At 41.8% G+C, this 18,362-nt stretch overlaps 1 protein-coding gene across 1 annotated transcript in view; it reads left to right on the top strand.

Moving 5' to 3' along the window:
- The window catches only part of CNTNAP2 (contactin associated protein 2), a 1,400,287-nt gene that overhangs the window by 920,299 nt on the left and 461,626 nt on the right, over positions 1–18,362 (top strand). Inside the window, exon 13 of the mRNA XM_042471198.1 lies at positions 11,953–12,153. Within this exon, the coding sequence (XP_042327132.1) occupies positions 11,953–12,153 (201 nt within the window). The remainder of the gene's footprint in view (positions 1–11,952; positions 12,154–18,362) is intronic.

Consider the following 18,362-nt stretch of genomic DNA (forward strand, 5'->3'; position numbering starts at 1 on the left):
GTCTATCTGTTATGATGATTCCACTACACTTTGGGACGATAAAGGAATGATATAACGATGTCGTGTGAAAATCTTCATCAAAGGAGCTCTAGTGCCCACCCACCCCAAATTACAAGCCTTAGAATTCTAAAGGGTATTTTTATGGAAGTTATCCTAGAATCATAATGTTGTAACAGGGCAATATGAAAGAGTCTTAGATTAAACCCAGTTTTTCAGGTTGTAACAGAAATTTCAGGAAACTTAAAAATCTAGGATTTGCAGAGCAATAGGATTGGCAAGAGGACCTAGTAATTGAAAATCCATAAGTTTATTTCCAATTGTCGACAAAGGAAAACAATGAACTCAGTGGAATTCAAGTTCCAAAAAGCTGAGGCCCCGAACAAGACAAAATGGCTCTTTTTATATTATTCAAGACAAAGAAGCTTCTTCAATACACCTGATTGGCTAATTACAATTTAAACATACAGAATTCTAACAGTCAGAACAGAAATACATGCATATATTAAAACTGCATCATCACTCCTTACCCCCTCCTGTAGGAATTCAGTGGCTTCCCTCCTAACCTTGCTTCTGAATGTCCTTATCTTAGTAGTTTATGTTATGTCTTTCTTACTGGTGCCAGCTTCCATCTAGGTCAAGACGCACTCGTTATTCCTTTGCTCTAGTTTTCCCTAAACTCCAAGCCTTTATTTCAAAAACCATCTCTCTGGCTGACAAAGGTGACTCCATCTTTCTGTAGTTTTTTTAATTTCAACAAGGAATTCCCACCACAAGGTGGAATGCTAACCCTAGTTGCAGGTTCTTCTGCCTGTCCTTTTTAGCATCAAAACACCTTCCGGTTGGTGATAGCGCCGCTTTAGAGCAAACTTTCAGTGCTTGGCTGAGAGTTGCTTGCACAGTGTGGCTTTGAGCTGTCAAGAAGACATCGGAGACGGCCAATTTTTGCATCCCTGCAAAGGGGAAATGTGGAAGGGTCCTACAGGGGTCCGATGCCCACTCTTAAGGCAAGATAAACAACTAATTTGCCAAAAAGAGTGGAGGGGACCGAGGGACAAACCGTGACCACGCTAATGCCGCCAGAAGAGCTCACAGACGCAGCCAACTATAAATGAACAGCAATCCATGGTAATCTTGAAAACTTTTGAACTGAAACATTTACTTTCGACTTGAATAATTACCAGAGAAGAGATTCTCAACAGATACATTATTATTTCTTGGTTAATCATTTTGGTTTAAAAGTATCAGGACACCAAGAGTGCACCCTGTCATTTGGAACTGTACTTTGGAACTGTAAACAGAGATTGACAAAAGAGGAAAATTGAACTAATCAGAGATATCAGACAGAGAGGAGAAAAGAAATAAAACAATTGACCAAATAAAAATATTTAGAATTGATGAAGAAAAATAAGGGGGAGATCTAAGTTGGAAATCGAATAAAGGAGAACACTAAAGGAAAAGACTGAGGTTAATCGGACAAAAAGACTAATTTGGAAGAAGAGTGGAGGACAATCGAACTTGTGGAGAGAAACCTATATCACAAATGAAAATCTTCAGAGATTAGGAAGGCCATGTCTTGGTTTAATAATAATCTGCTCGCAATTTGTTTTTGCCCTATAGGAGAACTTAAAATTGTCTATGATAAAATTCATTGTCGTATAAATTGTCTTTACCTATTTGTTCCTTTTAGAGAGGTAGTTTCCATTTTGTTGTCGTATGTAACTTACTACTAAATAAATTTTCTCTGACATGCTCAGACAGTTTCCTCTAGTCTGCCATATATGTTGGATTACAGCTCCCACCATCTCTTGCCAATGGTTAAGATATAATATGGTTATGAGATAATCAGAGTTGCAATCCCATATATCTCAAAGACACTAGATGTGAGAAACCTGTTCTTGGGTAACAGAAGTCAGGATCATATTCTTTTAAATAATTAACAAGACTGCATATCTACATTAGAATAAGTGTTTTTTAAGCCACACTCTTTCAGCCTCAGAGGAAAGCAAAAGCAAGCTCCCTTTGAACAAATCTTGCTGTCAGAACCATTCATGCATGTATGGATTCTGTCAGAGTTCTGATTATGTGAGCAATAGATGGGAAATAGTCTTGTGGATGTTTTCTTTTCAAATGATAAATTATGTTGCTTGCTTGCTTGCTTGCGGCGGATGGGTAGGCTACCAGTTGCTGTGGGTTATGTGTAAGTAGAAAGCTAGTTGGCATGAGGGGATGGGATATGTGCAGCTGGTTAGGATAATTTTGGGAACGATAGGTTTGGAAGGTGTAAGATGTGGGCTGCATCAGGTTGGTGTCTGGTAGTGATGAAAAGCAGAGAGGGTGGATGGTGGAAATGCCTTAGTCAGAAAGAGATAGAGTTGGTGAGAAAGTTGAGAAGTGGAGCTGGCTAGTAGGGAGGAAGAAGCTATGGGAATTGGAGGTGGGTGCTTGTTTTGCTGCCTAATGGAGTTGGGGTGGAGTTTGGATTTCTAGGGTTTTAATGTATTGCTTAGCTGTTGGAAGGCAGTTCTGTCTTAAACGTTCACTGGTGAATTTCTGACTATGTGTATTCAATAAAGTTCTCTGCTGTTTCAATACACTGGTCTCTTTGATGCACATTGATTTTGAGTTTTCTCAAGTCTGACACTTGCCAAGAAAACCCTGTGATAAGTTTTAGGGTTAGTCTTGCCATAAGTCATGAAGTACATGAAGGCACACAACAACAACATCCCATCTCTTCAGAAAGATTCCACTCTCCTACCTCCTTGATCACACATATATGCGTGCACGCACGCACGCACGCACACACACACACACATCTCCTACAAAGTTTACCTTGTGTTTGAAATAGGTATTTTGAGCATGAAACTAATCAGCAGCCTCCAGATACCTGCAGAATTTTATCTCATTAGAGAAAATAACATGTGCCCCCTGTGGAGGATCCATCTGCTTGGCTTGGTTTATTTTTAAGCATACAACGGGAACCAATTACACTATATTGGTTCTTTTCCAGACATGACTTCAGTTGGCTCCTAATGTAGCATAGGGAGTATTTATTATATGTCTGAGCAAACAGTTTTGAGCAAGGAATTTTTGAGGGGTATGGTAAGAAAAGGTGTGAAACACTGAAACTTATTTTGAGGTTTGGGAAACACATAATGCAAAATACAGGTAGGGTCACCTACATCACACTACAAGGAGGTCATTCCAAAGAATGCACAATTCCAAGCAAGTGAGATAGAAATTGGCGAAACGTAAGGGGCTTTAACGTTGGTGTTTTCTGGAGGATTCTTTTCAGGAGGAAGCCCACAGTCCTGTACAGGTAATTTCCTAAGATTTTTCAGTATGGACACTGACGGAACCACTGCAGTCACCTGCAACACTTGTGGGATGTTTGCCTTCTTGCCTACAAATGTGGAGAACTTCACATGCACCAAGTGCAAGTTGGTAGCACTCTTTGAGGAGAAAGTACAGCAGCTGGAGTCCAGAGTAGCTACACTTCAGCATATTAGGGAGCAAGATGATTTCCTGGAAAGAACAGAACTAACTATCTTGGATGAGTACCACACACAGAAAGTTGCTAGGGCAGAGGAGGTCACTTCCCATACACAGGAGGCAGACAGCTGGAGAAATGTCACACAGAGAAGTAGGCCAAGAAGGGATTGTTCTGGGAGATTGCAGCTGGAGAATCGTTTCGAAGCTCTTTCCCTTATCAAGGAGGACGAAGAAGAGAAGCATGGACAGACTTCAGGGACAGAGCAGGGGAGCCTGAGAGTCCCACCTGAGGGAACAGTCGCTGCTAAGCCTTGTAGTGGGGGACTCCTTGCTGAGGGGTACAGAAGCAGTGATTTGTAGGCCTGACAAGATGTCTCGAGAGGTGTGTTGTCTCCCCAGGGCAAAGATCCGTGATGTGATAGAGAGGCTGACAAGACTGGTCAAGCCTACTGATCATTACCCCTTCCTTTTGGTCCATGTGGGAACCAATGATACTGCAATACACAACCTTCAGAACATCAGAAGGGATTACGAGGCACTTGGTAGGAAGCTGAAAGGAATGGATGTACAGGTTGTCATCTCATCTCTTCTGCCAGTTGAAGGGCACAGTCCAGGAAGGGAGAGGAAAATAGCGGATGTGAACAACTGGCTCCGCAGATGGTGCCGCCAAGAACGATTTGGATTCATCGATCATGGGCTGCGGTTCCATGAGGAGGGACTTCTTGCAATGGAAGGGTTGCATCTCACGCCAGTTGGAAGAAATGTTGTTGCCAACAGTCTCAAGAACTTGATCAGGACTTGACATTCTTGCAAACAAGCTTGTAAAATGTGGGCTAGACAAGGCAACTGTTACATGGATTTGTAACTGGGTGACCGGCCGAACCCAAAGGGTGCTCAACAATGGCTCCTTTTCATCCTGGAGAGAAGTGACCAGTGGTGTCCGACAGGGGTCTGTCCTGGGGCCAGTGATATTCAACATCTTTATCAATGACCTGGATGACAGAATTGGGAGCATACTGATCAAATTTGCAGATGACACCAAATTGGAAGGAATAGCTAATACCCCTGAGGATAGGATCAAAATTCAAAATGACCTAAATAGACTTGAAACCTGGGTCAAAGCTAACAAAATGAAATTCAACACAGAGAAATGTAAGGTACTGCACTTAGGGCAGAAAAATAAAGTGCACAGATATAGGTTGGGGGACACCTGGCTAAATGAGACTACATGTGAAAATGTCTGATGCAAAATGTACTGTATATACTCATGTACAAGTCTACCACATGTATAAGTCGAGAGAAGGTTTCAGGGTTAAAATCCTGGATTTTGATATCACCCTTGGATACGTTGAGTATAAAATTTAGGGGGCTAATAAAGAAGGATGGAAAAGGAGAAATATCACTTCTGTCCCAACTGATTCCCAGGTGCTGGAGGAGAGGTTTTAACATTGGATTGAGAGAAAGGAAGCAAGTGGATTTAAATGGAGAGTTGTTTCCATAGGAAGCAAGGTCTTGCAAGAGATACTGGAGAGATGGTTTTAAATGCAGAGGGTTTTTTTTTAAATAGGAAGCCAGGTCTTGCAAAATGGAGCAGAGAAAGAAGCAAGTGTTTTTAAATGGGGAGATTTTTCCAAAGGAATCCAGGTCTTGCAAAATGGAGCAGAGAAAGAAGAAAGTGTTTTTAAATGGGGAGTTTTTCCTGTAGGAAACCAGGTATTTCAAAACGGAGCAGAGAAAGAAGCAAGTGTTTTTAAATTGGGAATTTTTCCCAAAGGAAGCAAAGGATTGCAAAACGGAGCAGAGAGAGAAGTAAGTGGATTTCAATGGGGAGATTTTCCGATAGGAAGCAAAGGCTTGCAAAACGGACTGGAGGGGGAAGGAATTGATGTTCAGTGGAGACTGAGGCATCAGGCTTGCTGGCTTTAGGACCTTTCTGAGCACTACTGGTGTATTGACCTAAGTATAACCAAAATTTTAGGGACAATTAGTCAAGTATATATGATAGGTGTGTGACTCTACCATTGTCACTTTTTTCTCCTGTATTTTTTTAAACATATTTTTTCCTGATGAAGAAGTCTGAGCTTCAAAAACTTAAGTGATATATTTTGTGCATTTTGGTTGGCCCATAAAGACATCTCTCTTTTGTGGATTTTAGATTTTCCCCCATTTTTTATTTCTTTTTTTTTATTTTTTTGGTATGGCTTTGTAGCCATCATGGCTATCCATGAATATACATACCATAAAGGAGCCTAATGGTGCTACCAAATATTGTCCCTACTTGTCAGTTTTCCACATTCTCCTGTCAGAAGAGAGAGATGCCTCTGAATTTTCCTCGCATGTCCAAGATGCAATCTCACAGGTTCCTCTGCAGATTTAATTAGAAAATATAGGCAGGGTACACACCACCAGAAAGAGGCGCCTCCATGGTGCCTCTCTTTGCTCCATAGGAGTGCCGCAGCTATCAAATTGCATGGCACTGCTGCAGAGCAAAAAAGGAGCGCCTGGAAGCAGCTCCTTTTTGCGGCGCTGCTGCAACGCTGCAAAGCACCAGAGACGGCACAGTGACGTTGCAGCTGTGCCGGCCCATTTGGAGGTGTTGCAGATGCGACATGACCATTACCGACTTCATCTGGTGGGCACGCCACATCTGCGGTGCGCTCGTCACATGTGAGGGTTGCTGGGCATGTGGGTGCTCTGTTCACCAGGCAACCCTCACACGTGACGAGGGTGCCTCAAAGGCCCGTCTGTTCGGGCCATAATTACCTTTATCTAATAAGTATACTCCCAGAGGATGGAAATAATGTATTACAAGTAATAGCACCTATAAAATTACATTAGGGGTAATGAGGGTGTAGCAATAGTCCTTTTGCAAATAGTATAACTGGAAATCTAGGCCCAGTACAGAATGCTGAAAAGCGGCAGTCTGGGGCCCATTTTAGGGTTTGGGAGTGCAGAGTGACCGCATGGTCCTGAGTCCTACTGTGTGGTGGTGCCGCTGCTGTCATGGCGGCTTCCTGTCCACATGGGGGCCACCATAATGACACAAGCGCAGCACAGCATCCACACGTCACAGCACCGCACTTGCATCATCAATGCACTGTCAAGGAAAAAAAGCAACATGGGATATACAGTATATGAAATAAAACATGTATGTGAGAGTCAGGGTGACTCAGCAGAAGCCAATTGAGAACCACACAGGTGTAAATGGTAATAGAATTAACAAGTCCTGAATGCCAAGGACACAAGTGCAAAGTGAATAATTGGACACACCTGACAATTGTTAAGTGGTCAAGGCTGAGATGATGAAATCACTAATTGTAGGATGAACCAAGAGAACCAATGAGAATGAGATACACGCCTACTGGGTGGAAACAGACAACAGTGGGTGGTATCATGCATTGACTATAAGAATGACTATGAATCCCAATGTATTTTGTGGGTAGTAGTAGTGGGTTGTAGTAGTGGATAGAGTGGATTGTAGTAGTAGAGTGAGGAGTAGAGTATTGTTGTGTTGGATAGTTTGGAGCTGTATATAGTAGAGAATAAAGTAGATCTTTTATATAAGACTACTGAGTTGTCTGGTGTCTTGGGTGAAGCTACAAGAACCAGCTGCATCCTGAAGAAGGGTGAAGACTTCTGTGGAAGCAAGAGTAAGAAGGCTTGGAGAATTTGTCAGGGTCTTCAGCCTATTCTCTGTAACTCTGCTAAGCTATAACCACTGGCCAAAACTGGTCAGCGCGGTGCACAACCAGGTGGTGAGTTTGAGCCAGAGGTGAAGAGCAACAACTCCCATCATCCCTGACATGCACAACAGTGCGCCAATGGTGCAATCATGGTGTCCGCTGCATGCACCAAAAAGGACCCACTTTTAGCAGGTTCTTTTTGGTGTAGAGGGAGGCTGCGCGGTTTGGTTGGTGCGACATACTTCAGGGGCAAAATCAGGCTCCAGCCTGTCCTTTCGGGGCAGTCTGTCGAGCCCCATAGTTATTTTTTGTATGGATGAAGATGAACACATTTAGTGTGGTTAAGCAAGACCGGAGTCAGGGTTGAGGTCAGCTAATGTAGGCATTTTGCCTCTCCCTAATTTTGATGCTGTCCTTTTATGAGTCTGTACATTAATATTATCCATGCACCCCTTCCCTCTGGACCATCTGCAACCACACAAAGCCTTCAGTTCAGGACAGGAATGACTCTCTGCACAACCTTCCTGTTTACTGCTTGAGCCCCATTTATTCAAGGCCTAAAGAAAACCTTCTAATAGATAGAAGGATATGCTGATCATACTTAGGTAAGTAGCTTTATTTAAAAGGTCACATCATATCACATTTAGCCCAAAGACCTGAGTATGGGGTTTGCTTGTTGCCAGAAAATCTTCAGAAAGGGTTAAGTATGTCTAGGAAAGCAGTGTTAACTGATAAAACTGAACCAATCAGTTAAAATTATCAGGCTTACTGAAATCTTGTCCAGGATTAAGTACTATTGATTGCATTTATTTAAAAGTATTTCTCTACTGCCTTCCATGTATAACATATCCAGACATAATACAACTCATGTACATTGCTGCGTTCCACTTCCCAGGCCAAATAAACCTATAGATGAGCTCTCACAGGGCTCTCTAGCTGCTATTATTTTATATTCCCTACCCACCGTGAAGACCTTCTTTTTCTGACATAGGACTGGCCCACCTGTTTCTTAAAACCAGCCGTGATCTTCTTGCCCCACACAACAGCCTGTCACCCGTCCCAGTTCATGAATCTGCAGCTGCTATAACCATGTCTCAAAGTGATTTTCAGTTGTTTTTGCCTGATATGTAGATGGAACAGTGGGCAACTCGTGGGGGGAGGGGGCTCTGTGCGCACAGCTTGTCTAATCTTAATGGTACTGTGCCAGACAAGCAGAAAGGAAAAGGAGCAAATTTCCATAGCACAAGATGCCATTAGAGTCTCACATCACTTTCTAGGAGAAAACCAGAAGAAGAAGAAAGGGAAACATCTGCAGAGCTGCTTGTCTGAACTTTCTGCGACATAGTCCATAAGGCTATCAAACCATCAGACTATAGGATAAGCCTGAGCAGAAATAGAGATCTGCTTTCAGCTCAAACTTTCTTTCACAGCTTGGTGCCAGGCCAGGAAGTCAAGAGTCATTTAGGCCTGAAAGCTGGGATGCCTACATGGAATCTCTCCTTGAAATGTCACCACTACCCATTGCCTAATTGAACATGAAAAAATAATGGAAAAACCAAAGGAGCCCAATTAATTCCTCTTTTTCTTTATTCCTCTTCTCATTCCTAAAAATTGATGTAGTAATGCATTTCTTTAATCTAAAACAGATAGTTGTAAATGATATATAGAAACAAATGTTACCATGAAATTATATAGATACTGTCATCCAAAACACACAGCAGAAATAATCCAGTTTGGGACCACTTTAACTGCCCTGGCTCCATACTAGGGAATCCTGAGAATTGTAGTTTATTGTGGCACCAGAGCTCTCTGGCAGAGAAGGCTAAAAGTCTCACAAAACTACAATTCCCAGAATTCCCAGTGTTTCCTAGCACTGAGCCAGGGCAGTTAAATCCAATCAAACTGGATTATTTCTGCAGTGTATTTTGGACGTAAATCACTTTTTTGCCCTTCATATTTTCCTAGAAAATATACCAGAATTTAAAAAGTATTCATTTTAAACTGTAGTTCTGTCTTTGTTTTATACTTGATGCCTAAGCAGAAGTTGTACCACTGATGTTTTTGTTAGTTTGTTTTTGTAGCCTGCTTGTGGTTTGATGCTTGCCTAGAAATATAGCTTAAAACCCTTATCCCTTACTTGACAGCTGTGCAGCAGAGCATATCAGAATGGGGACCTAGTTATTAAAGTAGTATCACCCTGCTAGCATGAATGATAGCATAAGTGCAGGACCCAGGGATAGAAAACCTGGGGACAGAAAAGCTCCTTGGCTGTAATAGCCTTTGCAGTAGATGTTCCCCTCTGTGTTTCTTAATCCTGTCCCATGTGCACCACATGGATCTTTGCATCTTTGGCAACTGGGCACACAAATGGGGCAACTGAATCCTGGATCTTTATTAATGAAAATGTTCATGAAGAAAACTAAAGTAATTACGGAAGTAAACTGATAGGTAGCTAATACTATCCACTATTTGTTTTATTTTTCATCTCTGAAATTTAACTTGCTGCTTGCTCTGCTTTATGTAAGTCTGATGCTAGAAGAGCATTTTTGCGATGATGGTAGAAAGCCACACATCGGTTTTATACATACATGTACTCTTCTCAGCTGATGACTTGAACAAGTGAATGAGCAGTCCTCAAAATCAATCATAGAGTTAGAAGAAACCAAAGGGCCATCCATTCGAACCCCTGGCATACAGGAAAACACTATCAAGCACTCCTGACAGTTGGTCATCTAGCCTTACTATAGATAAAAACTTTCTGAACTGAATACAATGGGCCCTTGGTATCTATTTGGTTTGGTTCCAGGACCCCCCCCATGGATATCAAAATCCATGGATGTTCAAGTTCCATTAAATACAATGGCATAGTAAAATGGTGACCCTTATATAAAATGGCCATATAAAGGTTTGCTTTTGGAATTTATGTATTTAAAAAATATTTTCAAGCCATGGATGCTTGATTCTGTGGATAAAAAAACCTGTGGATATGGCAGGTGAGCTGTATTCTACGGAGAGTGATCTACACAACAACAGAGCCACTTTATACAATGAACAAGTCATTGAACAGTAAAATATCAAGTTATGTGTGCAAACTGGGCTGCAGTTTCAACAGTATCCCAGTACAGTGATAGATTATCCTAAGGGATCAGTTATTTCTGTATAAATATCTCAACCCCAAAACATCTCTAATAATTACACATGTGCTAAACTTTAAGCAGTATGCAACATTGCCACTGGTTTCAAGGACAGGCAGCAATAGTACTGATACATTCCTCCTCTTCAACCATAAACCTCATTGTATTCATGATGTCAAGACAATCTTTCAATAATGTAGCATAAATCTTCAGCTTGACATACTATATGCCTCCCATTAACTGTGTTGGAAATTAACAGAAAATAGGCCAAACAGTTTGTACATGAGCTCCTGTCTTTTAATATTCTCAACTATTGTATAGCACATCTGCTTAGGTAAGTGAGTTTAACACTCAGGCAAGATGCCATATTGCCTCACTAGAGATTTGTACAGGCACAACACAAGCAGCAGCAACAGCCGCAGCCACGGAAATTTATACAAACTCTTCCTGTTTCTCTGTTATTAACTCTTGGAATGGAAGTTCATATAGGAAGAGTACCAGGGGAAGCATTTTCAGAAAATGTTGCAAAAGTGCACAAGCGTACTATTTCTAAGAGAATCCGTCTCCTTTCTTCTCAATTCTTTTAAAATAAGAATGTGAGAAAGAAAGCTGGGCCAAAACTAACAAAATGAACTTCAACAGGCAAAAATGTAGGATACTGCACTTAGGTAGAAAAAAATGAAATGCATAGATGTAGGATGGGGGACACCTGCCTTAACGGGACTATGGGGCTCAACAGACGGCCCCTAAGGGGATGGACCATGCTGCCCCTTGAAGCAATGGATAGGGGCCACAGAAACCGCATGCCGCAACCCTGGTCTGGCCTTTCCATGGTGCAAAAGGAAGCTGCAATAAGCTGATCCTTTTTGCGCTGTGGAAAGGGTGCGCTAGCCACCACAGTAATGGTGCCACTCCATTCGGCCTTGATCAGGCTTCACCTGGAATACTGTGCCCAATTCTGGGCACCACAATTCAAAAAAGCTGTTGAAAAATTGGAGCATGTCCAAAGAAGGGCCACCAAAATGGTGAAGGGCCTGGAAACCATGAGGAAAGATTTAGGGAGCTGGGTATGTTAAGTATTAAGTATTCTTCCTTACCCTTAAGAAATACCCTTGTGCCATGAGATCAGCAATGAGGGGTTATATCAGGCCACCCCTCCTTCTTCCACATTTGTTTTTACTGTTTTCACTCTTTCCTTCTCCAACCTTTCCTCCCACCCAATCAGCATTGTGTTTCAGGTTTGTTTGTTGTTGTTTTTTAAAAACAGCCAAACACACCTTGCATACTGATATGGACACTTCAAAATAAGCTTTGATTTGGAAGCTGGAAAATTCACATGACCTCATGTTTCACATCCATTTTATTTAAAAATGATACATTTTACATTTTAAAATTAATAAGAAACATATTTAAATTTGCACAACTAATAAAAAGATTTCAGAATATACCTCACTTTAACAAAGGATTTTTATAGCCACATTGAACAAATAGCCTTGCCACACTACTAGCTAATGTTGGCATCCTATCCATCTTAAGCAAAACCCTAGCCCTATACAAATTTAACACTATCCTATGACCTGAGGAACTTTAAAACATTACTGCAAACATTCTTCCTCTTGATTTATTTTTCTCTGTTTTAATTCCAGAGGACAAAGTATGGACTACTGTGCATCATGACCTGCAGGAGCGATCTCCAGTGGTAAGCAACAGACCAGAGAAGCATGCTTTGATACAGCTAAATTACAGTGCCACCATGGATCAGATCTCTGCCATCACCGAGAGCGCTGAGTATTGTGAACAGTTCATCTCCTACTCCTGTAAGCTGTCAAGGCTTCTCAACACACCAGGTAGGTTCAAAACACTATGTCATTGTTGTATTAAATCAGCTTTCTGTGCCCAAATAGGCAAGCAGTGGGATATCATTTCTATGTTTCTCAACAACTGACTAAGGGCCAGTACAGACCGACATGAAAAGCCAGCTTCCAGCCTGCTTAAGAATGTGGTGTACACACAATACATGCCCCAAGACACCCAGAAGCCAGCTTCATGCTGCCCAGCTGCTCACTCAGAGCCAGCTTCAGGGTGCTCAACCGGCATGGCATTTAGACGCTGCATGGTGCTAGAGCACCATAAAGCCACAGCAGGGTGGGAAAAGCCAGCTTTTTGCTGGCTCACAATGGAGCAGCGTTTTGCCACTTATTTTGGGGGCAGCAAATAACCAGACTGGGTCTGCGGCATGTAGTTGCCATGGCCCCAATCTGGCTCTCTCAGAAGCAGCTTCAAGCTGCCCCTTTGGGCTGGTCTGTTTCACTCCTTTGTCAAACACCGAGTACATTTCTAAGTCTGCCTTACTTACTTGGCTCTATCAATCCAAGTCTTCTTCCATAGGGAATATCTAGATACAAAACACTATCTTGTCCCTCCATCTCTCCCTCTGTCTTTATTTTCCTTTTCTTTCTAGTATGCCTTTTTCTTATTTACACTTGCAATATCTTGTTATAATTCTGCACTGTTTTGCTGACAAGGGATATATTTAGCATCTAATGAACCTTTACTGTTAATGTAGTGAAAAGGAAAATCTCTAGCTTCTGTATGAGTTCTAAAATTTGGAGGAGGAGGTGTTTTTCTTGTCTTTTACTGTTGCTGTCTTATTCTACATGAGAGGGAATGTAATCGGTTTTTTTAAAGAGAGCTAATGCACTCAAACAGAATCCACACCCTCTATTTTCAGTGGTTGAGAATGGATTTGACTCACAATAGTTGCTGAGCAATATCAGAAAACTATTGTGCCCATACTTAGCAGGGGCCCTTTTAAAGGAGCTTATTGCATGTATGTTAATTCAGCTTACCTCTATCCAGTTTAACATTTAATTCAGGTGGTATCCTGATGTTATCAGATGGCTTTTACCGCCATATTTGCTTCCTGAAAACAGCTGTCCGCTGTTCTTTTCAGATCTGGGAATTTTCTGAATTAAGAAAATGGCTGCCAGAGCAGCTCTGGAAGTGGGGGTGGACCCAGGCTGTTTTGGGGCAGCAAATTCAGTGGTAAAAAACATCTGATAACATCTGGTTGCTGCCAAAATTAAATTTTAAACCAGATAGAAGTAAGATGAATTAACATGCATGCATTATGCTTCACAATCAGAAATTATAACAGTGTGATTCCACTTTTAACTGCCCTAGCTGCATCATATGATATTCTAGGGTTTGTAGTTTGGTGACGGACTAGTGCTCTATCACTAAATATTCTATATACCCCATCCTAAATGGCAAACCCCAGGATTAATTAGGATGAAACCATGTGTCTTAAAGTGGCTTCATTGTGCTGTAATTGCAGAGTGTGAAAGAACCACAACATACTCTCATACTAGCACTTCATGTGTTCCTGAGGTGATACTGGCTATCTTTGCCAGACTTTGAAAGCATGGCCCAAGTTTGATTTAGAGCAGGTTTGGCTATGATACAAAAACAGAGACCGTTAGTGACTATACCTCAGAGTTTCTTTTTCCTCTTGTAATGACTGGGCCTCCAGTCATTTGAAGACTCCCTTCAAACCACAAAGGGTTAAGCTAGGGGGAGGTACATGCTAATGAGAACTTATATCACATGCTAATGAGAAGTTACATCATAGGCCCAACTAACCAATCAGCAGAACTGGACAGTGTCTTTCAAGAACTGGACAGTGTATTTCAGAGGGCTTTAAAAGGCCCCAGGCGGGGACAATGTGGTCCTTTGTCTCCATCTTTCTTGTTTTAGGAGCCCAGCTGCTGAGCCTGTGCCAAAAGGCAGGCTTAAGGGGTGTGGTTGGAGCTAGGCAATGAGGGCCAGCTCCTTGCATCCAGAAACCCAACAAGGACTGCAAATCCCATCTTTGTATGAGTAGCTTAGGAAATGTGATAGCTAGTGCATTTAGGTTTTTGTTATGTTTATCTAATAGCTTGCCTGAAATGAACATCTTGTAACTATACATTCTATACCTGCAAGTCAAGGAGGCCTTGCATGAATGATATCTTATTGCTCTATTCTGTCTATTTAGAATAAATACCTTTCTTTAAAAAGGTCTCTGCTGTTGTACCCATGTCTTAGCTCGGTTACTGCTTGTGCTTGTGTAGGTTAGCAAGGGAAGGGAACTAGAAGTCCTTAGCAAGTCCCAGTGTGTGCTAAGGGGAGTTCATTGGAGATTCACTGGATGGTGGTAGCTTGACTAGAGGATCTCAAGGGGCCACATTCAGCTCAGCAGAAGACTAGGGGAATTTTAAAGGGATCCCCTGGGGCTAAGGCCAAGAACAGGGTGGCTGTGTTGGCAGCTTGGACCCCAGGGATCATCACATGGTGGCAGCGGTTGTGTTTGGACTTGGGAGCATCACATGGTGGCAGCAGTTTGGACTTGGAGCTATAGTTTTGGCTAGATGCTTTGAAGAAAGTGTTGGATTCTTGGATTCTTTCTTTCTGTGTCTCTCTCTCTTTTACCTGCCATGGGTGGGAAGGGAGCCTGTGGAGGGGGAAACTGCGGTGTTGGGTTTGTCCTTTCAGCTTGGGTTTTCTTTCTTTTCTGAGAAGGGAATTCTGTTCTATTTCCCTGTGTGGGTCTGCTGTTGTGTGAGGGAAAGGGGGGTGGACTCCTTTGAAGCAGATAGCAGGTTCTGATTTTTTTTTTCTGACTCCTGAAGAAGAAGAGAGGTACTGGGTGTTCCCAGGTAAACAGGGGAGAGGCTAGGGTCTCTCTTGCCTGTGTGGATTTTCCCTTTCCCTGTCTCCTTGGTGAGAGAAGAGGGGGGGGAAAGCTTCTGAATCTTGTGGACTGCAAAGTTTTGAACCATTTGCCCTGTGTGTGCTTTTGGGCTGTGTGCTGTTAGAAGAGGAAGGGGGGAGGTGTTTGCCCACAGCACCCCTTTATACCTAACAACTGGGTTGCCTGCTTTTGCAGGAGGATTTTCTTGTGGGCTGGGAGCCAACAAGAGGAGGCTGAGGATCAGGCTTTGCCAGAGCCAGAGGGCTAGAAAGCTGTGATTTGGTCAGGAGTGGCCACATTTCTCCAAAAAGGTGTGCTGAGACAAAGAAATTTGGAAGTCACCATTGAGGGTTTTCTTTCTTCTCTCTCTTCCAGAGATTGGGAGGAGGGAGCCAAAAGGGGTTGCTAGGGCAGCAAATAGGTACCTTTGATCTTCTTTCCTGGCTGGCAAGGGGCATTTCCTGCTTGGCATTGGTTTACTCTTTCTCCTGGCTAGAGAGGGGAGGGTCTGAGAAAGAGGGGGCATCCTCTCAGAACCAAAAGGTGCCATTTCCTGCTTTCTGTTGTCTTTCTCTTTCTCCCTGACTAGTAAAAGGGGAGGGGGATTTTTAGCCCACACCAGGAGGGGCTATTTCCTTTCTCTAGCTAAAGGAAAGGGGGGTCAGTGGGCTGTAAAGGTGACTAAGGGATCATCACACCTCTGCATATACTTTCCCAACCCAGCACCCAATTGTGTCAGACTACTATCCCACCAATAACAGCCAGCTTGGCTTAATTGGAAATAATGGAAGTTACAATTGAACATATCTTGTGGGTTCCAGGATGTCTGTTCTGCATCTTAGATCTAGTTCAAACTTTTGATAGCCCCTATACAATAGCAATTCTATATAGGTATAGTGTCTAGTTTGAAGGAAGTATTAGTACCACTCTATTCTGCTTTGGTTAGGCCTCACCTGGATTACTGTCTAATTCTGGGTATCACAATTCAAAAAGGCTGTTGAGAAGCTGGAGTACAGTATGTCCAGAGGAGGCTAACCAAAATAGTGAAGGGTCTGGAAACCATGCTGTATGAGGAGACTTAAGGAGCTGGGTGTGTTTAGACTGGAGAAGCGAAGGTTAAAAGGTGATATGATTGCTCTAAATATTAAAGTATCTAAATGTTAAATATATTTAAATATTTCAAGGGATGTCATATTGTGGATGGAGCAAGCTTGTTTTCTGTTGAGATTAGCACCTGTAGCAATGGATTCAAACCACCTAAATATTAGGAAAAATATCCTGATAGTAAGAGCTGTTTGATAGTAGAACACATTCCCTATTCCCTATAGTGGAGTCTCCTTCTTTGGAAGTTTTAAAACAGAGGCTAAATAGCCATCTGTCAGTGTGGTTTTATTGTGTGTTTGTGAATGGCAGGGGGTTGGACTGAATGGCCCTTGTGGTCTCTTCCAACTCTAGGAGCCCTGGTGGTGCAGTAGTTAAATGCCTGTACTGCAGCCACTCACTCATAAACTGCAAGGTTGCAAGTTCAATACCAGCCAAGGGTGCAAGCTTGACACAGGCTTGCCTCCTTCCAAGGTTGCTAAAATGAATATCCAGCTTGTTGGGAGCAATTAGCTCACACGTTGTAAACCACTTAGGGTTGAGAGCACTGATAAGCGGTATAGAAATGTACTTGCTATTACTATTGCTATGATTCTATTAAGTACTGCCAGCAGTAATGCAAACTTGCTATGTAAAACTGTCCTAAAATGTATAGTCGCTTTTATTCTGCTATGCAATTTTCATGGAAGATGCTGAGTTGCAATACAATGGGCCCTTGGTATCCACTGGGGTTTGGTTCTAGGTCCCTTCATGGATACCAAAATCAGTGAATGCTCAAGTCTCATTAAATACAATGGCATAGTAAAATGGTGTCTCTTATATAAAATGGCAAAATCAAAGTTTGCCTTTGAGAATTTATATATTTTTAAAATATTTTCAAGCTGTGGATGCTTGAATCCATTGATCGCATCCATGGATAAGGAGGGCCGACTGTATATTTTGCTTCTTTCCTTCTCTTGAAAATGGGTACAGTGTGTTAAAACTGATCCCTGAAAAAGATGTACCAAATATCAATTTGATACCTCAGGGAGATACTACTACAACTTGGAAACAGAGAAAGATGAATGGGCGAATTAACCCACAACTCTCATTTTGTTCACCTATTTGATCCCAAATAAATAGATAATCCAAAACACTTCAATGCTTTTATACATACATATATATATATATATATATATATATATATAAAATCTGGTTTGGTCTTATGCTATCTTTGCCATACTGATCCTAGAAGGAGAGACTTACTTGATGTTTACAAGAAAACCTATATTATATTTTATTATGCCTCATTTCACTTCCATCCATTTCTGGCACAGGACATTCTCAGAGTATCAGAAGTGTTACTGCATACTTTGCTTCCAAAAAAGCAAGAGTGGGCATGTAAAGTAGATAACTGTGTTATACATCATGACAAAAGACCCTATTCTATTTATGTTATAGCATTGGACAGTGAGCAAACATTCTATAACTGTGATGTTTGTAGGAAAGGGACACAGATGCAGACACATCTTCTCCTCATTATAAACAATCTTATCTTCAGATCTGTTCAGTGTGTGGCCAGCACTGATGCTCATTTTTCTGCCTATCTCTCATTCTGTTTACTGTAATAGAATTTTGTCTTATAACACATAATGATACCATACTTATCTCAGAATACACGAATTTGTATGGCTTCTTCTTAATAGAAATTTTACATTAGGCTGACAGAAAAAAAACTAAGTAAAAAAGTAGCTATTTTTATTATATCTATATAGTGTGTGTGTGTGTGTGTGTGTGTGTATAATATGATAAATATAAAGAATTTGAGACTATTTATGGCATTCCACAACAAAAGTTCTTGTTCAAATGCTATCATCAAGCTAAGCCAAATCACCTGCACAGTGGGGTAGTTGCTACTTTCATGGAATAGCATTATACAGGTACCAAACATTATCAGAATTGTTGGTCTCAGGCAGGTTGGCCCAGAAAGAGTTATTTCTGTGATTGTAGCAGCTCTAATTCCTAGTAGTGGGTAGCCAAAATGGTAAAAGACTGATGAATTGTTGATACCATTAGTCCTCCTGGCTGGGCTTCCTCTTTCTCACCTCCGTCCTTTAATCTCTGTTCAGCTGCACGCATGATCACTTCCACCCACCGCTCTGACCACATCTCTCCTGTCTTGGCATCCCTTCACTGGCTCCCCCTTCCTTTCCGCATTCAGTATAAGCTCCTGCTGTCGACATT

Source organism: Sceloporus undulatus, chromosome 6 (assembly GCF_019175285.1).
Source record: "Sceloporus undulatus isolate JIND9_A2432 ecotype Alabama chromosome 6, SceUnd_v1.1, whole genome shotgun sequence".
Taxonomy (NCBI): Eukaryota; Metazoa; Chordata; class Lepidosauria; order Squamata; family Phrynosomatidae; genus Sceloporus; species Sceloporus undulatus.